We start from the raw sequence: 25,784 nt of genomic DNA on the forward strand, positions 1-25,784 counted from the left end.
CGACACTGAAAAGTGAGAATCAATTAATATTTTGAACATGACAATTTAAAATCGATGTTTTTCCTTCTTTATGGTAGTGTGGAGACAATGTTATATTTCCCTTTCGTTAGATATAGTTTGGAAAAGCTTAACTCCCAAACAGGCAGGCGGGGAAAATTAGCTGGAGTACCAGTCATCTCAGAAATGTGCATTTTCACACATCACATTACTTTCAAACAATGGGAGTTCGGCCGAAACTTTCCAAAGATATTTACAGCTCTGTAGGGGGGTTGATTACATAGAATTAGTTAGAATGTACAGCACAGAATCGGACCATTCGCTTCTGCTGGTCTATACAGGGTTTAGAATGACCGCTTCCCACACTGCCCCCACAGCCCTCTGTTCCCTTCTCCCTCGTGTATGCATCTAGCCCCCCTAAGATGCACCAATGCCACCTGCTTCAACCACTCCACCTGCCAGCGACTTTCACACTCTCTGTATGAGAAGAAATTCCTCCCAATTTCTCAGTTAAAGGGACAATCGGCTTGGCGGAGATCCAAAATTAAGTTGGGCGTGGTTTCTCGACCAAGGGAGTTTGTGAGCTCGGCGAGCCAATCAGCGACAGAGATAGCTGAGGGAGAGGTCAAAGGTCCAGCTTCTCTCTCTCTTTCTCCCGCTCACTTCCTCTTTCCATTTCTTTTTCATTTCAGTCACCTCTCCTATTTCACCACACTCTCTCTCTCTCATTGCCCATTGTCTATTCCCTGCCTCTCTTTTTCATACTCTCTCTTTCGTCCCACTGTCTTCTTGCACTTGTCACTCCCTCCCGCCCACTCTCTCATTTTTTCTTCCTATCCAGCCCCGTTGATACCATTCTTTCCATTTCTCCTGCTTCTCTCACAGCATTCCTCTCTCTGTTTCTCTTCCACTCCTATTTTTCATTCCTCTCTGTCGCTCTGTGTTTCTCTCCTGCCCTCTCCCAAGCCTCTGGCGTGATCTCTTTTAACCCGTTGAATCTTCCTTCTACGCCCCGATTTCCATCTCTCTCAGTCGCTCCATCTCTCTCTGATTACCATTTCCTTGTCTCTCTCTGTGGTTCTCTCACTCCCCTCTGTCTGTCTGTCCGTCTCTCTCTCTTTGTCTCCCTCGCTGTTTCCCCTTCTCTTTCCCTCTCACTCTTTCTGCCTGTCTATTTTCCGTATCCTCTCTCTCTCTCGCTTTCTCTCTTCTATCTATCAAATAGCTCTGTAGTTTTATGCTCATAAGCAAACACAAACTGATCTATGTTCTCCTGTTGGTTGGGAGAGCAGCGCCCAGTTTCCCATTCTCTGTACCGCTTAGCCGCCAACGTGCGTTGTTGGTAACTGCTCATTGACGGTCAATGTCTTTTTTACATAGAACTTCTGGTGAAACCTGAAATTACCATGAATGAAGAGACTGGCGTGTACTTACCCGGAGAAACCATCACGATTAACTGCCTTGACGACAAAAAATACCGGAGTGGCAATTATGCCTTTTACAAAGATGGGAACGAACTGCAATTTTCCACTAGCAGCACAGTGTATCAAATTGCAACAACCAACAGAAATGATCAAGGAGATTACCAGTGCCGGTATAGTTATCGGATTAACGGGGAATGGAAATGGTCCTCGTTCAGTGACTCGGCGCCAGTAATAGTAACAGGTGAGTGAGACAGGGCAGGGTTTTTGCAACTTTACAACAAGGCAAATGTTTCAGTTATGTGGCGATATTAGATAAGATGTGATTGTACTCCTTAGAGCAGACATGAAAAAGGGGAGATTCAATAGAGATGTGCAAAATGATGATGGGTTTTGATAGAGTGGACAGGGAGAAACTGTTCCCATTGTCAGAAGGGTCGGCAAACAAAGGTCACAGTTAAAGGTAATTGGCAAAAAAGCCAGGTAGGAGATGAGGAAATTATTTTTACGCAGCGAGTTGTCATCTGGAATGCACCGCCTGAAAGGATGGTGGAAGCAGGTTCAGTAATAACATTCAAAATAAATTGTATATATATTTTAAAAGGAAAAAAATGCAGAGGTAATTGGTAAAGAGCGGTGGGAGTTGATCTAATTGCGTATCTCTTTCAAAGAGTCTGCACTGGCACGATGGACCGAATGGCCTCCTTCTGTGCTATAAGATTCAATGATTCGTTGTGAACAGGTGAATAGACGCCGCACTTCACAGAAACTAAACAGAAAACAGAGCAGCTAATTTGGTGAAAATGCCCGGCCGCATATTGCACTGTCATTGGACAAGTTTCATTCCAATAACATCGCCACAACTGAATATTAAAAGTTGGATAATTGTTTGCAGAGTTTTAATTGTTTTAAACACAAACGTCTAGGAATGAATCGTGACTCACAGTTAACTGTAGCTGGAGAATACTGTAACCAAGAGCCAATGGGAAGACTTATAAAAATATTGGACAAGATTCGTTTCCTACGATTACATAGAATTTACAGCACAGAAACAGGCCATTCGACGCAACAGGTCCGTGCCGGCGTTTATGCTCCACAAGCGCCTCCTCCACCCTATTCCTTTCTCCCTCATGTATTAATCTAGCTTCCCCTTAAATGCATCAATACTATTCGCCTAAACTACTACTTGTGGTAATGAGTTCCACATTCTTAGCATTCTTTCGGCACAGAAGCTTCTCCAGAATTCCCTATTGGATTTATTGGTGAATTTCTTATATTTATGGCCCCCGAGTATTGGTCTCGCCCACAAGTGGAAACATTTTCTCTCCGTCTACCGCATCAAATCCCTTCATAATCTTAAAGATCTCAATCAGGTCACCCCTAAACCTTCTGTTTTCTCGAGAAAAGGGTCCCAGGCAGTTCAGTATCCCCTCAGTGTTCGAATCGTCCAATAAATCGCTTTGCACCTGTCCAGTGTAATATGGATATCCTTTTTGTAATATGGAGATCAGAACTGTAGACAGCACTCAAAGTGTGGTCTAACTAAAGTTCTATGCACGTTTAACATATTTCTCTTCGCAGAGATTCTTAAACTAAAATGTGCAAGACAGCTGCAATTCTGCTTGTCTGATTCCAGTCGGTTGCTGGAGGAATACAAGGATGTCATACAGATTATGGAGAAATTACAACACGGAAACAGGCCGTTCGGTCCAACCACTTCGTGTTGGTGTTTATCCTCCACACGAGCAATAGTCCTAATCCCATGTGCGTGCTCTGCTCCCAATTCCCTTCAACCGTCGATCGAACCTATTCTTAAATGTTGACATGGTCTCTGCTTCAATCCACAGCCTCACAACACTTGCTTTAAAATGTCCCTCCTGCTCCCTGCCCGAAATACCATTTTTAATTTATCAATCTCCACTCGTTCGGACTCCCGGAAACCGCCTGTGTCTCTATACTCGGTCCCATCCCTTCTGAGATTTAAAGACGGCCACTAAATTACCCCCATTCTCCGTTGTTACAAGGAAAACAGCCACAGTATTTGAATAAAAGAAAGAAGTAGCATTTATTTTGCGCCTTTTGTGACCTCTGGACGTCCCAAAGCGCTTTACAGCCAATCAAATATTTTTGAAGTGTCGTCACTGTTATAATGCAGGAAACGCGACGGTCAAATTGTACACAGCAAGGTCCCACAAACAGTAATGTGATAATGATCAGATAATGATCAGATAATCTGTTTTAGTGGTGTTGATTGAGGGATAAATATTTGGCTCAGGACACCAGGGAAAACTTTCCTGCTCTCCTTCGAAATAGTGGCGTGGGATCTTTTACATTCACTTGAGACGGCAGCCGGGGCCTCGGTTTAACGTCTCATCTGAAAGACGGGACATGTGACGGTGCAGCACGCTCTCAGCCCAATATTCAGTCCCAGTGAGGTCATTGATTCTCATCCCCAAGAATGATAATGATGAAATCGAGCCCACCATCACTTACCTCCTTTATTTGAGATTCTAATCTCCACGGTTTAACAGAGAAGTTCACTCTTTTTAATCCGGTTTGCACCACAGGCTAAATGACCAGAAATTGGAATTTCAAATCCACGCATTTCCATGTGCCCCTCGTATCGCAGAGTGCAATTTCAGGGCTAAAATCTGATTTTGGAAATAGAACCACAAACTTATTTCTTTTCTCTCGCAACTCAGTTTGATTCCACTAATGAATGGTTAATTCCCGTTTTGTGGAACTTCAGCCATCGATTCCAACTGTTCCCGAAAATACAGCGCAATCGTTATTGAGTTACCAAACTTCCACCGTACACATAATCCACAGATCCATTTCTAATTGTTCTTTCCATTCATTTTGCCACAGATCCGATAACAACGCCAAGGATATCCCCTGATAAACCGACTGGGGTGTATTTGAAAGGAGAGACGGTTACCATTACCTGCATCGTGACCGGATACTATCGCGATAAAACCTTCCATTTTTACAGAGGTAGCTCACCGCTGTACTCTGATCAAGTCCTCGCAAAGGACAACATTGCAACATTCAAGGTCAGCAGAGCAGACCAAGGAGGGCGGTACCAATGTAAATATGGAACCACCGTCAATAGAAGGTATTTATGGTCCCAGATCAGCGAGGCTGTGCCGGTCACTATAGCAGGTGAGTGAAGGGGTGCAGAGATTAGGAAAATGTTTATTCAACACCATTAGGGGTAGATTTTAACTGTGCGCTCGGGTAGAATGGATGATAGTGAATCGGCAGGCTGTTTCACATATCTCCTGATTTTTATTTCCATTGACTTCAATGTAGATGATAATTGGGTGGTGTATAAAACGGGTGGAGTATAAAATGAGCTGCAGATGCTCGACCGCCCGTTCTTCAGTAAAAATGGAATAGAAATCCGCCACGGGCAGTTGTGTAAGACGGGCGGCATCGGATCGGCCGCCTGATATCAGCCCGATCCGATATTCAGATCCAGTGATGTCATTGATTCACATCCCCAAGAATGATAAATAAAAAATCGACCATCACTTCCCTCCTTTATTTGAGGTTCCAATCTCCACGGTTCAGCAGAGAAGTTCACTCTTTGATATCCGGTTTGCACCATAGCCTAAATGACAAAGAATGGGAATTTCAAATCAGCGCATTATCCATGTTCCCCTCGTATCGCAGGGTGCAACTTCAGGACTAAAACCTGATTTTGGAAATAGAACCACAAACTGATTTCTTTTCTCTCGCACCTCAGTTTGATTCCACTAATGAATGGTCAATTCCCGTTTTGTCGAATCTCAGCCGGCGATACAAACATTTCCCCTCAACACCGCACAATCGGTATGGAGTTCCCAAACTTCCACCGTACGCTTAGTCCACTGGTCTATTTCTAATTGTTCTTTACATTTATTTTACCACAGATCCGCTAACAGCGCCAGCGATATCTCTTGATCAACCAAGTGGCGTGTATTTGAAAGGAGATACGGTGACCATTACCTGCACCGTGGCCGGAGACTATCGCGATAAAACCTTCCATTTTTACAGAGATCGCCAAACGCTGTACTCTCATCAAATCATCACAAAGGACAACATTGGAACATTCAGGGTCAGCAGAACAGACCAAGGAGGGAGCTACCACTGTCAATATGGAACCTCCGTCAATAGAAGGCAGTTATGGTCCCAGCACAGCGAGGATGTGACGGTCACTATAGCAGGTGAGCGAAAGGGGCGGGAGGGGCAGAGATTATTTAAATATCTATTCAACAGCATTAGGGGTAGATTATGACAATGCGTTATCGTAGAATGGACGATAGTGAATCGGCAGAGCGTTTCTCATCTTTTCCGGTTTTTCTTTACATTGACTTCAATGGAAATGATGATTGGGTGGTGTTTAAAATCTGTGGAGTATAAAATGTGCTCGATCGCCCGTTTCAGGCCTGTGCCTCAGACGGAATTATATTCCACTGTCAGAAATTATGATATCAATCCCGACTAAATCTTCATCTCACAGCCCAAGGCGATAGTTCGAGAATAATTTTAACTGAACACGCCCGGCGGAAAAGAGGCGGGTTCGAGTCTGCCACTTGTTTAAACTCTTCCCGATTTTGCCCCAAGTGACTTTAATGGAGCGTAAAATCGGTCAGAGTTTTAAACGGGCGGTCGACAGAACTTATCCAACTCCCACAATGCCGGTTGTGTTAAAATTGTCCTTTTTAACTCCGTGCTGAGAAACTGGAGAATTCCAGAGGTGATGGCGTTCATTTCAGCAGTTGGCCAGAGAATAAATATGAAGATGTGAACGCAAGACCTTCGATAAACAAAACAATGTAGGTTGTGTGATATTATTACATGACCTCTGTTCCTGATTTCCAATTTTACACCCTACAGGTCTCAATTAACAGAGCGAACAATTTAATATTATAATAAGAGCACAGCGCCGGGGTTCTAACTCCATTGAGTGTAGAGTCACCTCATGAGGCTCTGCCAGACTGGCTGCTCTTGTCACGTTGCAAATTTTCAGTCTGATACCCGCAACTGCGTGCAGAGATTTTAAAAATGAACCTGTTTTGGGGGTTGCTTTAACTTAAATACGTTGTGGCTTTCCCTATATCGACAGCACCTCCCAAACCCGCGACCTCCACCATCTTAGAAGGACAAGGACAGCAGGCACATGGGAACAACACCACCTGCACGTTCCCCTCCAAGTCACACGGCATCCTGATTTTTACAAGAACCACCGTTCCTTCATTGTCACTGGGTTAAAATCCTGGAAATCCCGACCTAACAGTACTGTTAGAGAACTTTCACCATACGGACTGCAGCGGTTCAAGAAGGCGGCTCACCACCACCTTCTCAAGGGCAACAAGGGATGGGAATAAATGCCGGCCTTGCCTGTGACGGCCACCTCTGTAATGATAAGAACGTATTTCGGCCACACCAAAAAACTCCTTTATCTGAAATGCGAATCCCCGGTTTAATGGAGAAGTTCACTCTTTCCATCTGCGTTCTCACCTGGGCTAAATTAGCAGAAATAGGAATTTCAAATCAAGCATTTTCCTTGTTCCGCTCGTATCCCAAAGTACATTTTCTGGCCTAAACCCTGAGTTTGGAAAGAGAACCCCAGCTGTGGTGCTGCCAATTGATTTCCTACTTTACAACAGTGACTACACTTCAAATGTACTTCATTGGCTGGTAATCGCTTTGGGAAGTCCTGGGATGGTGAAAGGCGCGATATTGATGCAAGTCTTTCGGTGTTTCTTGTGAAACAAATCCAGAATCCCACGTTTGTAGAACCCCAGTCAGCGATGCAAACCCTTCCCGTCAACACAGCTCAATCGTTATTGAGTCTCCAACCTTCCAGTGTACAAGGGAACGCCAGAGATCCATTTCTAATTGTTCTTTCCATTTATTTTGTCATAGATCCGCTAACAACGCCAGGGATATCTCTTAATCTTTGGAGTGGTGTGTATGTAGAAGGAGAGATGGTCACCATTACCTGCACCGTGAGCAGAAAAAATCGCGATCAAACATATCACTTTTACAGAGAGCAGGAACTGCTGAACTCTGGTCAAATCACCACTGAGAACAACAGCGGAACATTCCCGGTTACCGGTACAAACCAAGAAGGGCGGTACTACTGCCAATATGGAATTTACGTCAAAACAAGACGGCTACTGTCCCAGCGCAGCAAGGCTGTGACGGTGACTATAGCGGGTGAGTGAAGGGGAATATACATTGTTCATATATCAAAGTGAGGGTCTCTGCGCTCTGCTCCTGACAGGGTCTCTGTAACAGTGTTCAATACTCAATGTGAGGGTCTCTGCGCTCAAACCCTGACAGGGTCTCTGTAACAGTGATTAATAGTCACAGAGAGGGATTCTGCGCTCAGCTCGTGACAAGTTCTCTCCGACAGTGTTTAATATTCACAGGGAAGGTGTCTGCACTCAGCTCCTGACAGGGTCTCTGTAACCGTGTTTAATATTCACAGAGAGGGTCTCTGCGCTCAGCTCCTGACAGGGTCCCTGTCACAGTGATTAATACTCAGAGTGAGGGCCTCTGCGCTCAACCCCTGACAGGGCCCCTGTCACATTGTTTAATGCTCAAAGTGAGGGCCTCTGCGCTCAACCCCTGACAGGGCCTCTGTCACATTGTTTAATGCTCAAAGTGAGGGTCTCTGCGCTCAACCCCTGACAGGGTCTCTGCAACAGCGAATAATAGTCAGAGAGGGAATCTGCGCTCAGCTCGTGAAATGTTCTCTCTAACAGTGTTTAATATTCTGAGGGAGGAACTCTACGTTCAGCTCCAAACAGGGCCTTTGTAACATTGCTTAATATTCACAAAGTATCGGCGCTCTGCTCCTGACAGGTCTCAGTAAAAATTGATTAGAAATCCGCCACGGGCAGTTGTGTAAGACGGGCGGGATCGGACCTGTCGTCTGATATCAGCCCGATCCGATATTCAGATCCAGTGATGTCATTGATTCACATCCCCAAGAATGATAAATAAAAAATCGACCATCACTTCCCTCCTTTATTTGAGGTTCCAATCTCCACGGTTCAGCAGAGAAGTTCACTCTTTGATATCCGGTTTGCACCATAGCCTAAATGACAAAGAATGGGAATTTCAAATCAGCGCATTATCCATGTTCCCCTCGTATCGCAGGGTGTAATTTCAGGACTAAAACCTGATTTTGTAAATAGAACCACAAACTGATTTCTTTTCTCTCGCACCTCAGTTTGATTCCACTAATGAATGGTCAATTCCCGTTTTGTCGAATCTCAGCCGCCGATACAAACATTTCCACTCAACACCACACAATCGGTATGGAGTTCCCAAACTTCCACCGTAACTTAATCCACAGATCCATTTCCAATTGTTCTTTCTATTTATTTTACCACAGATACGCCGAAAAAGCCACGGATATCCCCTGATCAACCAAGTGGCGTGTATTTGAAAGGAGAGACGGTGACCATTACCTGCACCGTGGCCGGAGACTATCGCGATAAAACTTTCCATTTTTACAGAGATCGCCGACTTCTGAACTCTCATCAAATCATCACAAAGGACAACATTGGAACATTCAGAGTCACCGGAACAGACCAAGGAGGGAGCTACCACTGTCAATATGGAACCTCCGTCAATAGAAGGCAGTTTTGGTCCCAGCTCAGCGAGGCTGTGAGGGTCACTATCGCAGGTGAGTGAAAGGGGCGGGAGGAGCAGAGATTGTTTAAATATCTATTCAACAGCATTAGGGGTAGATTATGACAATGCATTATCGTCGAATGGACGATAGTGAATCGGCAGAGCGTTTCTCATCTCTTCCGGTTTATCTTTACATTGACTTCAATGGAAATGATAATTGGGTGTGTTTAAAATCTGTGGAGTATAAAATGTGCTCGATCGCCCGTTTCAGGCCGCCGCCTCAGACGGATTTATATTCCACTGTCAGAAATTTGTGATATCAATCCCGACTAAAATTTTACCTCACAACCCAGGGTGATAGTTGGAGAATAACTTTAAACGAACACGCCCGGCGGAAAGGGGAGGGTTCGGGCGCTAAATTGGGCTGTGTAGCGCCCATTGTTTCGGCCCGACACGGCCTTTTCGATATCCAAGATGGCGTCTTGGATGCTCACGCACGTTTCCAGAGTGACATGCGCCAGACGCTATTTTAGTATAGGAGTTAGCGCAAGCTAACAACTCACTGGTCACACACACTGGCAGCTATTCAACCATGACAGGCACATCATCCAGACACGCGTCACACTTTCTTGCAGGAGAAGATGTTGCATATCAGGAAGCAGCAAGTGGCGGTGGCATTTAGCCCATCGAGCCTGTTCCACCATTCAATGAGATCACGGTGGACCTGTGACCTAACTCCATATACCTGCCTTAGCCCAATATCCCTTCATACCCTTGGTTCACAGAAATCTATCAATCTCAGAATGAACTTTCACAAGTGAGCGAGCATTAACTGCCGTCTGCAGAAGATATTCCAACCATCTCCCACCCTTCGCGTGTAGAAGCATTTTCAAGCTTGACTCCATCACGTGCTGGCTCTTAATGTTGGACTATATCCCCGCATCCGAGTATTCAAGAGTAGGAAACCTCCAAGAACAGTTACAAATGTCTCAGCAGCCAGAAATCATAATCCTTCCACTAACCTGTAAATCCTGCATGGTTAGTTTAAATAGCGCCGGTGAGTGTCCTCCAGGCACTCGAAGACATGTTCAGATGGTCGGGGTTAAGACTGTGCGTTGAGTTGTGCGTTAAGTCCCAAAATGGTGTCTATCACTCTTAAATCAGCGTTGCAATCTGATTGAAGCTATTTTCTCCTTACTTTACATGATTCCGGCGTTCGTTATCTGCGCCTGCTGCTAACTCTAATACCAAGGTGGCATCTAGCGCATGTCACGCTGCAAGACGCCATCCTGGATGTCGAAGAGGCCACATAGCACCCAAACAGCGGGCGGTACACGGCTCAATTTAGAACCCTCAGTTTCTCCAATCTTTCCTCGTATCTGAAGTATTTCATCCCTAGTACTATTCTAGTAAATCTGCTCTGTACCCTCTCTAAAGTCTTGACATCCCTCCTAAAGTGTGGTGCCCAGATTTAGCCACAATACTACAGCAGGAGCCTAACCAGTATTTTGTAAATGTTCAGCACAACTTCCTTGCTTTTGTATCATTTTCATCTGTTTATAAAGCCAAGAATTCAGTATCCCCTTTTAGCAGCCTTCTCAACTTGTCCTACCACCTTCGAAGTTTAGTGTATGTATACCCCCAGTTCTCTTTTTTTCCCGCATCCCCTTTAAAATTGTACCATTTAGTTTATATTGCCTCTCCTTTTTCTTCCCACCAAAATGAATAAATTCGCATTTCTCTGCGTTAAATTTCATCTGCCACGTGCCTGCCCATTTCAACAGTCTGTCGATGTCCTCCTCAAGTTTGTGACCATCCTCCTCACTTCTTTCTATGTTTCGTATCACCTGCAAAATTTGAAATTATGCCCTGTGTCCCCAAGTGCAGGTCATTACCATATATCAACAAAGAGCAGCGGTCCCAACCGCGACCCCTGGGTGACACCACTGCACACTTCATTCTAGTTTGAAAATCAGCCACTACTGTCTGCTTTCTGTCTCTTTGCTTATTACGTATCCACGCATCCACTGCCCTTTAATCCCATGAGCTTCAATTTTGCGAACAAGTCTATTGTATGGCACTTTTTGAAACGCCCTTTGAAGATCTTTAGACACAACATCAACCACATTACCCTTATCAATCTTCTCCAGCAATCCATCAAAGAACTCAATCAAATTAGTCCAACACAAATTTACCTTTTAAAAATCCGTGCTGGCTTTCATTTATTAACACACATTTTTCCAAGTGCCAATTAATTTTGTCCCGGGTTATTGTCTCTAAAAGTTTCACCACCATCGACGTTAGTCTGACTGGCCTGTAGTTGCCGGGTTCATCCCTCCACAATTTCCACCCGTACTTTTCTCAGCAAGCTGGGATGCATCCCATCCGAACCGGGTGACTTTTCTACTCTGAGCTTTGCTAAACTTTTGCGTGCCTCGTCTTTATCTATTCTCATCCTATCCAGTTTCTTCTCCTTTACTGGAACATTGGCAGCATCCTCTTCCTTAGTGATGACAGGTGCAAAGTACTGATAAGGTATCTCAGTCATGCCCTCTGCCTCCACAAGAAGATCGCCTTTTTGTCCCTAATCAGCCCCACCCTTCCTTTGACTTCCTTTTTACTATTAACTCCACTGAGTTTAGTGTTACCTCACGAGGCACCTCTAAACTGGCTGGACTTGTAACATTACAGGTTTCTCTGTCAGATAAGCGAAACTGCGTGCCGAGATTTTCAAAATAACCCTGTAACTCGGAGTACTTTAATGAATTACATTCTGGTTTTCCATATCATCTCACTGGGTTGGATTTCGACAGTAACGCCCAAACCTGAGACCTCCAACACCGAGAAGGACAAAGATAGCAGCTGGATGGGAACAGCATCACCTCCAATTTTCCCCCAAGTTATAAATCATCTCGACTGAGGCACATGTCACCGTTCCTTCATCGTCACTGTATCAAAATCCTGGAACTCCCTACCTAGCAGCAATATGGGAGCACTTTCACCACATGGACTGCAGCTGTTCAACAAGGAGGCGGCTCACCACCACCTTCTCAATGGGCAATTAGGGACGGGCAACAAATGCTGGCCTGCCCAGCGTTGCGCACATCCCAAAGCCCGCTAACACTTAACTACTTTATTTGAAATGGGAATCTCCACTGTTCAGCGGAGACGTTCATTCTTTTTAATCAGGTTATGGCTTGGCTAAGTTACCACAAATGCGAATTTCAAATCAATGCCTTCCCTCTGTTCCTCTGGTATCCCAGAGCGAAATTTGAGGGATAAACGCTGATTTTGAAAATAGAACCGCAACTGATTTCTTTTCTTCCGTTTCATCCCACTAATGAATGGTCAATTTCCCCCTTTGTATATACTATCCTCCTCAGTCCTTACAACTTCAATGTTACGTGTCATCAGCAAACTTTGAAATTATGCCCTGAATACCTAATTCCAGGTCATTGATATTTTGGTTCACAAATATAAGTCTGTATTGCGGTTGAATCGATCGTCACGACTTTTTCCTTTCGTATTACAGGTCTACCCACACCAAATATATCAGTGGATTCTAGTCTTGTTGTGAAGGGTGGAAAAGTCACCTTTAATTGTACAAACCCCCGGGACCATCCTGGCTTCACATTTTACTTATACAGACACCGAGAAGCGAATTACTCGGATGTCCAGACTGCTGCTGCACGGGACAATTCTGTCACTTTCACCATCACGAATATAGATCACACCGATGGAGGAAATTACACCTGTCTGTATAAAGGGGATGTGAGGGGAAGGCTGCTAACGTCGGCTGAGAGTGACCCTGTATATATAACTGTAAGAGGTGAGTGAGATTCACACGGTGAATGTGTTCATCCGACCGCAGTACAAGGCATTCCGTGTTGTATTGAACGATCAAAACTAGCGTGGAAATGACATCCAGGGGTAATATTTGGTCTTGGGCGGTATCGGATCGTGCATCCGTTTTACGCCCCGCCTGATATTCAACCCCATTGGCTGCAATAGAACTTGAATATCGGGCGCAGCGTAAAACAGGCGGCCTATGCGAAACTGTCCAGTTTGCCCTATCGCCCAATGGCCTCTTAACGCTTATTTCACGAACTGTTCGCTACTTATCCTGTTACTGAGGAAATGTTCAATCACCAAACGTTGAACGGTTTTATTTCTCCAACTCTGATGAAAAGTTTGATTCACTAGTTGTGTCCTTTAGTTGCTCTCCGATCCCCTAATAGTCCAGGGTCGACTCCCAGAGAAGCTGAGAAAAAATAACACCCATTCTACCAAATTTAACACAAGGTAATTTGAAACTAGTAAGCACAATGCACAAAACAGGTGCTGTAAACGTACAGCCCGTCAGTGAGCTTCTGTGGAGAGAGCAGGTGAGTTCTGATCAAGGTCCCCACCTGAACTGACAGCCCATCTGTTCTCACTGCCAATGTGCAATTTTGACCCAGTGATCATTCAGAATGAAACTGACAGAATGAAACTGATTCATTCCCACACTGTCGCTATTATACTTTTGACACCAGCTGGTAATAATTAAACATTCACCTTGTTCCAGGTCCACGGTTAATATCCAATGAATGAATCAATGAATTAATGAGGCAATTAATTAATCGACCAATGACAATTGAGCTTTGTGCCGAGTCGTTTTTAACAGGTGCATCGTGATGTCATCACGGTCCCAAACCACTCGGGGCCTCATTACTGATTCACTGACTTTGAATCATTGAATCAATGGGAGAGATTTATTGGTGGAAAAGAAAGGAGGGGAGACAGACTCAGAGTATCAGAGACTGAGGTACTTTATCAAAACAGTGCAAAGCTAGGGACAGAGGAGGAAAGTGGGATTAATTGGACAGCTCTGTCAAAGAGCCAGCAGTCACAATGGGCAGAATGGCCTCCTTCTGCGCTCTAAGATTCTATGTGAACATTTTAATGCCTTATTTTTTTCTGTTATGCGGCCCACTCCGTCTACACAGTCCCAGTGCCTATTTTGTTCTTCTGTCAAGCAGCAGATTATTTATTCCGTGTAGATAATGTTGGTTAACTTGATTCCACTGTGTCCCTTTATCTCATTTAGATAGATTCGTTGCGCTGGAGGTTGGTGTTGGCTCTACTGTGGTTCTGATTCTTATCCTTGCTCTGTTGGGTGTGTGTTTCTGGAAGAAAGGTGGGTTAAACAGTATGTAATATCCGTTCATTGCCAACACACGGACCAAGCTAACTGTCGTCTCCATTCTTCCCCACCACTAACCATCCACCACCTGACCCCGAACCTCGGATAGTAAATATAAGGAGATCATGAACTGAAAGGTGAAATCGCTGGTGGCGAAGCTGAAAGATACCTGGTCTGAAATCTGTCTCTGGAGCTGGCGCAAAACGGGCGGTATCGCGATTGCCGCCTGTTATTCACCCCACCCGATATTCAGTCCCATTAATGTGAATTGAACTGAACGTCAGATGGAGCGTATAAAGGGCGCACAATGCCTTACCGCCCGTTTTCCGGTACTGCCCAAAGACCAATTTCGACCCCATAGTGTCACATTATGAAGAATGACTAGAACAACTCGGGCTTCTCAGTCTGGAAGGAGACACCTGAGAGGTGATTCTATGGAGTTTCTTAAAATAGTAAATGATATGGAAGGGATAAATCTGAAACATGACATGAAATGAAGTTATAGGTTTGGGCAAAGGGAGACAGGTACAAACTGGTGAAAGATAATCTAAATTGGATATAAGGAAGTTCTTCATCACGCAGTGATCATGCTAGGAATGGAATCCCAGATACAGTTCTGGAGGCGATTACCCTCGCATCATTGACAGGATCTTGAGATACGGCAACGGGGGTGGGGGCTGTAGGGTCTTTCTAGGAGGGGGCGGTGAATTAAGATGCAATGAATGCCCTTCCTCATCTGTAAATACCTTGTGATCCAAAGTCGAAAACAACCCTCTTCTGCCTGGGCCTCTTCTGACCACTCTACTTCCTAACCCTTCCCACTCACCCTTGTGTGAACCTCTCCAACCTGATTCTATATATTTTTATATCTCCTCATCCATCACCATTAAATTCATCTCTTCCATAAAACCCACGAACTGCTCAAATGACACTTTCCCTTCTGAGCTTCTCGCCACCCAAATCCCTCACCTCAGTTGCCTGAGTATCAATCCACTGATGCGGACCCTCCCTTTTGCCTCAGTCGTTATATCCTGCAGAACTGCTGTCATCACACAATTCCCAGGAAATCCATCTCTCAAACCTCCCTGCTCTCCAGCTCCCCATATCCAAAGGCCGCTTTCTCTATGAAGTGTTTAAAGGTGAGGTTCTGTTACAAGTATGCTCCGATTTCTCCCACCACTTCCTGTTCAAGGCCTACCCATCAAGCTTCCATCCATCCATCCATAATACCAGTCACTTCCTGTGTGATTGCTTACGTGGCTTGTTATCATTCCTCTTCTTTCTCGACTCCTCCACTCCTTTAAAACATCGGTCATTCCTCAAGTGTCTGTCCTTCATACACCGCCTCCCTGGAACTGCCCCGTTTATTTCCACTCGTACCTCTCACATCATAGTCCTAACATTTCATCCATTGACATCGCCTCCCTTGGCTGCACAATCACCTCTGCCGTGCCCAGGATTATCTCCTTTGACCCACTCATCTTCATCATCCATACCCTACACCTTAAGTACATCGTTGAGCAGTATGGGGTCCACTCTCCTCGGTACCCTTACTCTCTCTCTATCTCTCAGCGTCCTCCATGGCCACCACAGCGGTGACCACTCGCTCCAACTGAATAAAACATTGAGACATTTGCAGCCAACACGTTGTCCAGATTAAAATATGTAAACATCGAAGCCATCTTCTTCAGCTCCTCAAATCCTTGATGTACTTCTGGCCTGTCAATGGAGAGTGAAATTAGGCGGCTTCTGGAATGGGAACCCTGTCCGTACCCGCCCGGTTCCCACTCGGCGGGTTAGGTTAAAATTATAACATACCGGGTTTGTCCATAATCGAGTTGGATGTGGTAACGGGAGGGAGATGGTTCTGGAGAATAAGTTTCAGTGGCCCAAAGACCTTTACTGCTCCTTGACCTTTCTCATGTTCCCATTTTGTAAGCCAGTAATTGGATCCGTATTTCTAATACTTATGTTTTCTTCTCAGGGAAGTGTAAACGCAACAGAGAAATGAGGTGAGACATTAAGTGTTGAATTTTAAATTTCAACCGTACGCAACCGAAATAAAACCCACCAGCAAGCATTCGGAACAATTTGTCTGTATTCTGCATTTTAAATTTTAGAATCGAGCTCTCCCACTCGCAGTCACACTTACACTCACACTCAAACACACAATCACACACACATACACACACAAACACAAGCACAAACACACAATCACACACACGTACACACACACACAATCACACATATCAAACACAATCACACGCACACACATGCGCACACACTCACCCAAACATGTGCAGGTTTCATTTACTTGAATAATTTTCATTTTATCTCCCTTTCATTTCTTTAAATGTCTTTTCAGCCACGTTGTTATTATGCTATGGCCTTTCTCATCTGGGGATCCCTCATTACCCACCGCTCAATGAGATCAGAAATTCCTCTGTTTGCTCTGTGTAATGACATCGTGAATACATTTGTGACGATGTCGTTAAACAGAGCAAACAGAGTAATTGTGAAGCAGTGTGGGAGAACCTTCACCACACGGACTGCAGCGGTTCAAGAAGGCGGGTCACCATCATCTTTTCAAGGGCAATTAGGGATGGGCAATAAATGCTGGCCTCGCCAGCGACGCCCACATCCAGTGAACGAATTAAAAAAATGTCGTTCCTTAGTTATTTCTCGCCAAGTGGATTCTGCGCTTGTAAAAAGGACTGTCCAACGGGAGGAAATATTCTCAAACGATTTAATGATGTCGCTACATATAGTGAAAGCAGGACACGGTTCCTCAATAATCGCCCTACACGTCAAACAAATTGTTAGTTTTCGGGCAAGAAAAAAAATTCTCACGAATATACTTGGTTTTGCAACAGCTGGATAAAACCATTCTCCTGACCATGCACCGAGGGTCATTAATACATATAAGGCGGGATCCATTCACTACCTGTCCAAACATATGAGCTGTGCCATGCAAAATAAAATGATTGAATTGACGATTTCTATTCTTTTAAGGACCACGGCGCCTCCTAGCGACCAAACCAACGAAGCCCTGACATGTAAGTTCTTTTTTGCATTCGTGCATCCGGAATTACCTTTGGCGTTTAATGTTTTCTTTTACATTTAACGAACAAGACTAAACAAAAACCTATTAACAGTAATAGTTTGTAGACTTTGTATTGTATTTAGCAAACCTGCTGTGAATCACAGAGTGTCAATCATTTCTGAAATATTTTGTGAACCTGACCAAGAAGCAATATAAACATTGATTTTATATTTTCACCATTCAATCCACTGTGGAGTGAAAATCCAGTGTAGCCCATAGTTGAAGGGGAATAGCCGGAAAAAGATCAAAGGAGCCGGGCGCACAGACGTAATTCAGTTCCCCTTTTAAAATTCGATGTTACGTGCCTGTTTGTATATAATAGGAAGTTTGCGCATGCATTGTTTAAATTGTTATAGATTTACAGTAAAGTACTCAAATATTAGTCAAGTTCTGAAGCAATGAGAGTTAAGAGGTTTTTGCAAACAGATTGAGCAGGTGGGAGATGCAAAATCGAGGTCCTACAGCTCCACTGCTGGCCGGCGGGTTCAATTACACGATGGCAAATTTACATCGGCAGATTTTTATTGAAAAAATGAATACAGTACCGGAATTTATAGTGGAAAAAGTGACGCAAAAGTGTGACAAAAGTAACAACCGGAAGTACGTTTTGGTAAATAGGAAGTGGATGTAGGCATAGGACTTTTAACATATTGCTAATTTAACTCGCAGGGCAATGTGCACTCAGACTCAAGGCTAAGTATAGTCTGCAGGTGAAATGTAGCTGGAGGGTTGGGGATTACCGGACGAGGTGGTGTAGATGTAATTCAATCATCATTTTTAAGACATTCTGATCTTTTAAAAAACACTTCACTTTTTATTACAATTTATTATTAGGTGTCAGTCCTGGCTCAGTGGGGAGCAATCTCATCTGAGTCCAAGGTTGTGGGTTCAAATCCCACTCGGTGAGAATTAAGCACAAATCCAAGGCAGTGCAGCACTGATGAAATTCAGCACTGTCAGGGGTGTCGTCTTTCGAATGAAACGTTAAATCAAAGTCATGTTTTCCCTCTGAGGTAGATGTAAAGTATTGTACAGTACTATTCTAAGAAAAGTAGGGGAGTTCTCCCCGGCGTCCTGGCGAATAGTTTTCCCTCAACCAACATCACTAAAGCAGCTGATTTGTCCATTATCGTATTGCTGTTTGTGGAATTTTGCTATGCTCAAATTGGCCGCTGTGTTTCCTATGTTACAACAGTGACTACACTTTAAAATAGTACTTCATTGGCTGTAAAGTTCTTTCGGACGTCCTGAGGCAGTGAAAGGGACTATATAAATGGAAATCCTTCCTTCTTAATAGTTAGATGTAAAAACCTTTCCCATTTTGTGAAGCAACGAAGTAGGGTTGGTTGGAGCATAGATCTTCCTCTGCATTACAGGCTGATGTGCTATAGCGCCGCCAGTGGTGAGACGGTGTAAGTACCGTGTGACAAGTTTACATAGACAGTTTCCAGTATAAAGGTGGCGGCAGGGTTTTGTAATGGTAAAAGATTGACACGAAGTTCTGAGAAAAACAATGACAACAAAAAAGTAGGACTTTGTTGCCACATTGCGAGATGAAAGTATGATCATAATTCATTCAATATATGCAACTATTTCAGAACAAATTCCTTCCTTATCCAAATACACAAAGCTATAAAACTATGTTTATGTATTAATGGTCGAAAGTGGAAATTGATACAATTTGGCAATCATTGCGACCATAGGACAACTCAAGACACAGCGTAAATTAGCTTCCTATTCCAAGAGAAACCTTGGAAATCGCATCCATTTCCTGGATGAAGAGAGGAAATGGGATTGGAACCCAGCAGAGGAAGTCCATTCGCTTACCAGTGGACAGCCGGAGGCCCATTGGTACTCTCCACTCTTGGCAGCGGAGATGGTCCATTCATACGATGATTTCGTAAAAAATCATTTGGAGGAGCGACTAACCATAGAAAACACATTTATTAAAAAAAATTCTAAGTATTTGCACATCAATGCATTCTTTTATTTGTTCTATTTTATTTAGACGCTGTCCTTAACCTACAAACACTGCCGAGGAAAGACGGTGTAAGTTACAAATGGCCTGAGGATTTATTTATTTTGTTTGATGTTGTTATTTATCTCTGTCATTCATGCTACTGCAAAATGAGTCCAAGTATTTGACTGCATTCTCTCAAGATGTCTTTGTTCTTTATTGAACATCACAATCGTCGTCTCCAACATTAATATTCATAAGACCAAATACATTTGCATCGTATTTCCATATGTCCTAAAAGGACGACAGAAATGTTTGCAAGAGGGAGAAGTAAACGGATCTGTGTTTGTTTAAAAGGGTTTTCATCAGAATACGAACCTTTGAGGGGTGAGATGAAGCGTTGCTCCCCCTATATGAAGTGTTTCGTTGCCAATATGGCATCTGTATACGTGTAAACTTACTTCTGCACACCTGAATCCAGACTGTATACAGCAGTGAAGGGTTCGCTGTTGGTTTATGTGTGGAATATGCAGAAGATTGTTACGTAAACGAGACAATTTTCTATTCCCCCCACTGAACCAGCATGCAGATTCCGTGTTTTACACCCACCATCTTTGAATCATGCCTGGAATGATAAGTTATCCCTTCTCTTTTCCGACGCTGTCAAAAAAGCCGCTGGAACTTTCGACATGGAGCGGGCGTAGAACAGGCGATTCGGGATCGGCCGCCCATTGTTAGCTGCTCCCTTTCCATCGAAGCCGATCCCGCCAAATTCGAAAGGTCCTCCTTTTGTTTCCAGATTTCCTGTTTTGCTGATGGTGCTCACAAGAGCGCCTTATTTTTACACAAACAGCATTACGTTGAACTGATAAATTCATTTGAAAATAGAAAAGTAGCGAAGCAGGTTAATAAGGCCATAAAAAGGCAAACCAAGCAATGGGGTTCATTACAAGACAGATAGAATTAAAAAGCAGAGAAATTTTGTTAAATCTGTATAGAATCTTGATTAGACCAAACTTAAAGAACTGTGCACAATTCTGGTCTACATATTATAAAAAGAGTATCGAGGTATTGGAGAAGGTGCAAGAAAGATTCACAAGGCTGATTCCCAGAACTGAGTGGGTCTACTCATCAGGAAAGGCTGAACGGGCTGGGGTTAGTTTCTCTAGTAAAGTGAAGGCTAAGGGATGATCTGATCGAGGTCTTTAAGATGATGATAAGGTAGCTATAGAGATAATGTCTCCAATTGTGAGGAGTCCAAAACTAGAGGTCATAAATAGAAGATATTCACCAATGAATCCAACAGGAAATTCAGGAGAACGTCTTTACACAGAGTGGTGAGAATGTGGAACTCGCTACCACAAGGAGTTGTTCAGCCGAATAGCACAGATGCATTTAAAGGGAAGCTAGATGTGCACACGAGGGAGAAAGCAATAGAAGGATATCCTGATAGAGTTAGATGAAGTAGAGAGTGAGGAGGCTCGTGTGGAGCATCGATCAGCAGGGCCGAATGACCTGTTTCTGTGCTGTCGACTCTATGTAACCGTTAGTAGGTCCTTTCGAGAGGCACAATATTTCCCCTTAACGACCGTCCAGTCCAACAACGCCCCAGTGTCATTTTGCCGCCTTCTGCGGACGTTCATCTGCTGATATAATTTCGTTGAACTGTTACCATATTTTAAGTTATCAATTGCATATCTGACCAATTGCACCGTTCATTTCAGGGTCAGCGAAACATCATCCAATCCTTCGGTGAGGAATCCAGCACCTACGCTGTGGTGAAACGGTAGAAAATGAGCAGGTCTCCCGGGCACAATGTGCACCCCCCTCAACAAGAGGACCAGTGCGGGCTCACATGATGGTCATTAGCATTTGACCCATTTCAATATCATCCAGAGAGACTTGGTATTTGCATATAGCAAAATAGAGAAATGTAATCTACAGGAGACGTCCTACCTCTTGCCCAGTACATAGTTTACTTTAAGTCTCATATAAACGGCACTTTTGGAATATAGCAAACAGAATTACGCCATTCAGCCCCTCGAGCCTGCTTCCCTATTCTTTTAGCTCATGGTTGTCTGTACCGCAACTCCATTTACCCGCCTTTGTTCCATATCCCTTGATACACTTATCTAACAAAAGCTTACTGGGGGAAAAAGTTCCTGACGTCCACTAACCTTTGTGTGAAAAAGGGCGTCCAGATTTTGCTCCTGAATGGCCTGGCTCTCATTTTAAGTTTATGTCCCCTTGTCTTGAATCCCCCCACCTGAGGAAATACTTTCTCCCTATCTACACTATCAAACCTTTAAACATTATTAAACACAGATAATTGCGACTGAATCGCTGTTTCCGCGCAGCCCGGGCGCAAATCACAAACTTGGCCCCAAGTCCATGAATTTTACTGGTCGATTAATCACGCTATAGGGGGATTCCCGATTGCGCGAAGGTTTTCGGCTCCCGCCATCCGCTAGGAGGGTAAAAACAACATTTTTCGTAAAATAAATCTTCTTTGTAACCCAGAAGTTTAAAGAAGGGATCTCGCCATGAGAAACTTAAATTAGGTTAAAAACATGCATGAGCATCTTTGCTCCCTCCTTTACTGCTATTTTATTTCCGAAAGAAAGTGAAATCTGCGCAGAATAAATTGGTGTAAAAGTGAGCAGATTGATGCTTTTACCGACTGGGCTTTAACTATCACCTGAGTGGAGCAACGAGAGGAAAATCTGGCGCGACTGTTCTTCTTTCCATTGCAATTAAATGTGCTCTATTCCGTTCAAGCTGTGAGAATCCCCGCCCCCGCGCCAGATTTTCCTCTCTGTGCTCCGCCCGGGCGAAGCTTAACGCCCAGAGAATAAAGATGAAAATTAATTGCGGTATCACAGTGGGATCTTGATTATCTTTGTAGCAGGGGGTACATTGTTGCTGTTACCGGCATTTAAGACGTTTTTAAAAGCTTTATAAAGTCATGTGTGTTTGTTTGTACAGTAATAGTAAGCTTTCAGTTTCTAAATAAATGCAATGGTTTCACTGAAGTCTATTGACACAGCACTTGTGTTTGTGTAGTTCGTGCAGGCCTTTTTGAATTGGATGGTTCAATAAACTCAAAAGCTCCGCATCCCAAGAGAAAGGAAAGAACTTAAATTATATTTAACTGTTGGCTCTCTTATATCGTCTACTCCTTGTCCTTCGTTTACAAACAGGACATGACTCTCCTAATCTCTGCCAAGCGTTTGTGACCCCAGTTCCCCCATGTGCGCACTCACGTGAGCACAATGGCTGTCACTCCGACCCAAGCCCATTATTACCAACTCTTTTTGTTCTGTAACCCTTCTCTCCATCTTCTCCCCTTCCTGTCATCCAGTCATGCCACTTTTCATTTCCCCCATCTCATGTACTTCCTCCCACCCCACAGTCCCTACGCCAACCCATCACTGCCCCTCTCCCTTCCTACTGCCGCCATCCCAGGCTTCTATTCCCTCTTGGATAAGCTCACAGTTGCCGTCTTTGCCTCACTGGGCAGTCTCCAAATGGTCCACCGAAGCGCTCATCACTACCTCCTCAGGAGCAGCGACCTCAACTGCCTCATCCTCATCTCTTGCTAATCTTCCCTCCCAGTGCACCCACTGGGGTTATAATCTTGCTAAACACCTTACCCGCTCGATCACCTCAGACATGCCCCCACTGCTCATTTAGACTCTGCCAGTGGATCAGCAATCACCGCCCTCTCCGACTTTCCCCTCCGAAATGACCGTTCACTCACCAACCAGGACCTCCGCATCCAGGACCTGATTGTGGGCGATTGCATTGGCATCATGGCTTTGACTGAAACTTGGCTCCAAGCTGGCGACATCTTGCCCCTTACTGAAGCCTCCCCACCTAACCATGCTTTCCACCACCTGCCCGGTACAATCCGCCGGGGTGTCGGTGTATCGCTCATTAACAAATCCCACCTTGGTCTCCCCCCTACTCCTCTAGTCGAATCATAGAATCATAGAAAGGTTACAGCACGGAAGGAGGCCATTCAGCCTATCGAGTCCGCGCCGGCATCATTCAGAGCAATCCAGCTAGTCCCACTCCGCCGCCCTTTCCCTGTACTTTCCCAAGTACATTGCCCTCTTTCAAGCATCTCACCCTATTCCACCTTTTCCACCTATCCTTTAAAATGCTTGTTTTCTCACGTGCCGAAGACCGATCCCGATTTTCTCCCCGAGTTTTTCTCGCTTCTTTCCTCTCTCAGGATCAGCTTTGCGCGACTCCTCGTCCTCGGTGATTCCAATTATCACCTCAAATCACTTTGCCCCTCTCTCCTCTGATTTCACTGATTTTGCTGTCCTTATACACGCCATAAACCTCTCCCTCCATATTAACTCTCCTACCCATATTGTCGAACGTTCTATCTACATCTTTACTCCCATGGTCCAAATCACAGATTAGTTAATCACCGACCTTTCCCTTTTATTCCGCACCACCTACACCCTCATACCCCCTACCAACCCCATTGTTTTCCATATCCGCCGACAAGGGGAGAAACTCTCTGCAATTCACTTGCAACTGCTTGGTCAAGCTCCTGTCTTCCTTCCTTTCCATTCACTAAAATGCTTCTGTTGCTGTCAATCTCCCAACCATCCTCCCACCGACAACTTTGATTCCCTTCACCCCAGTGAAACCTATACTCTCACCAACCCTGTTATGGCCCCATCTTCACTCCCTCAAGACCAAAGTGCACAGCCCTTGATCGTATCTGGTGCACAATTGGCTGGACCAAATCAAGCACTGTTCGGCACTGTTAGGCAGAACTCTCCTCTGCAAAAACTAAGATGACTCTGGAGAGCCAATTTATATTCAGTGGCTCCTTTTGTCCACTACCAATCGTCTCCTTTAACCCTTATGCCCTACACCCTCCCCCAACCTTCAACTCACCTCCAAAAACGAGTGAGGAACTCATGGAATTCTTTGTCACTAAGATTGAGACCATCCGTTCAGATGCGTCTGCCGTATTCCCCGTTCCCCTTTTCCACTAAACCAAACCTGCTCCCAGACTCCTCCTGCTCTAGCCCTGATGCCTCGCCCATCTCTATTGTCTTCTCCTACGCTCTCTACGAGCTTATCTTGTATATGGTTCCCACCACCTGCTCCCATTAAACTTCTGACCACCCAAATTCCCTAGCTCCCCCCATTCTAGCTGACATTGTAAAGGGTTCCCTCTCCTCAGGTACTGTTCTATTCCCTTTCAAAACAGCAGCATTAACCCCTCCTCACAAAAATCCAGTCTCGACCATTTCCAACACCTCATTTCCAATTCCGCTACCCTCTCAAAAGTCCGAGTATATGCTGTCACCAAACATATCCCCGCCCATCTCTCCAGCAATTCCATATTTGAATCCGTCCTATTAGATTTCTGCACATGCCACAGTCCTGAAGTTGGGATGGGTTGAAACCATCGTTCCTGTTTCAGGTCGCCGTTCTTCGAACTCTCCCGTTATCAGTCACGTGGCTGTCGGTTGGACGGGACGAGAAATGCTCAGGCACATTGTAGCAGTGGCCGGCAAGAAATATTGCGAATCCTTGAGCTTCAGAGGAAGGTCACGTGTTGCATAGATAATTGAGTCTCATTTCACTAAAACACCTTGAGGAGCTGCGGGTGGGAGCCGTTGAATTATAACCAGTGAAGACCGTTAGCTTTTTCTCGAGGTAAAGAAAGTCTTGCCTGTCCTGGTGTGCAACAATCCCCCATTATCACTACTGTATAGTTCTTGCATCTTTCTGTAATTTACCTGCAAATGTTCTCCTATATCTCCTTCCCACTATTTGGTGGCCTAAAGTATACACCGAATAGCGTAAATAGCTCCTCTGCTATTCCTTAATTCTAACCAAATAGATTTTGTCTTTCACCCCTCAAATACATCATACCTTTCCAGTCCTCTAATAGATTCTTTGATCAATACTGCCCCCCACCCCCACTTCATTCTTTCCTCCTCTAGCTTTCCTGAATACCTTCTTGCCAGGAATATTATCCTCCCCTTCTTTGAAGCACGTCTCTGTTATTGCCACTAGATCATAGTCCCATGTGGCGACTTGAGCCTGCATCTCACCAACTTTATTTACAACGCTCCCTGTGTTTTTTTTATTTATTCGTTCATGGGATGTGGGCGACGCTGGCGAGGCCGGCATTTATTGCCCATCCCTAATTGCCCTTGAGAAGGTGGTGGTGAACCGCCATCTTGAAACACTGCAGTCCGTCTGGTGGAGGTTCCCCCACATTGCTGTTAGGAAGGGAGTTCCAGGATTTTGACCCAGCGACGATGAAGGAACGGCGATATATTTCCAAGTCGGGGTGGTGTGTGACTTGGAGGGAAACGTGCAGGTGGTGTTGTTCCCATGTACCTGCTGCTCTTGTCTTTCTAGTTGCTAGAGGTCGCGGGTTTGGGTGGTGCTGTCGAAGAAGCCTTGACGAGTTGCTGCAGTGCATCCTGTGGATGGTACACA

The 25,784-nt window shown here is 44.5% G+C and overlaps 1 protein-coding gene across 3 annotated transcripts; it reads left to right on the forward strand.

The window, feature by feature from the left end:
* Positions 1 to 1,386: 1,386 nt before the first annotated feature.
* On the forward strand, positions 1,387 to 22,312 carry LOC137316854 (Fc receptor-like protein 5). 3 transcript variants are annotated; one of them, XM_067980696.1, is made up of 11 exons: positions 1,387 to 1,662; positions 4,287 to 4,533; positions 5,333 to 5,626; positions 7,332 to 7,625; positions 8,812 to 9,105; positions 12,586 to 12,882; positions 14,143 to 14,232; positions 16,223 to 16,250; positions 17,251 to 17,294; positions 19,350 to 19,390; positions 21,023 to 22,312. In XM_067980696.1, exons 2-11 carry the CDS (start codon positions 4,512 to 4,514, stop codon positions 21,086 to 21,088), a joined length of 1,470 nt encoding a protein of 489 aa, XP_067836797.1. In that variant the 5' UTR covers positions 1,387 to 1,662; positions 4,287 to 4,511; the 3' UTR covers positions 21,089 to 22,312. The 3 variants fall into 3 exon arrangements, with proteins under 3 accessions (XP_067836797.1, XP_067836798.1, XP_067836799.1); XM_067980697.1 differs by lacking the exon at positions 19,350 to 19,390; XM_067980698.1 differs by lacking the exons at positions 19,350 to 19,390; positions 21,023 to 22,312 and adding an exon at positions 19,045 to 19,276.
* Positions 22,313 to 25,784: the final 3,472 nt, after the last annotated feature.

Source organism: Heptranchias perlo, unplaced genomic scaffold, assembly GCF_035084215.1.
Source record: "Heptranchias perlo isolate sHepPer1 unplaced genomic scaffold, sHepPer1.hap1 HAP1_SCAFFOLD_60, whole genome shotgun sequence".
NCBI classification, from domain to species: domain Eukaryota; kingdom Metazoa; phylum Chordata; class Chondrichthyes; order Hexanchiformes; family Hexanchidae; genus Heptranchias; species Heptranchias perlo.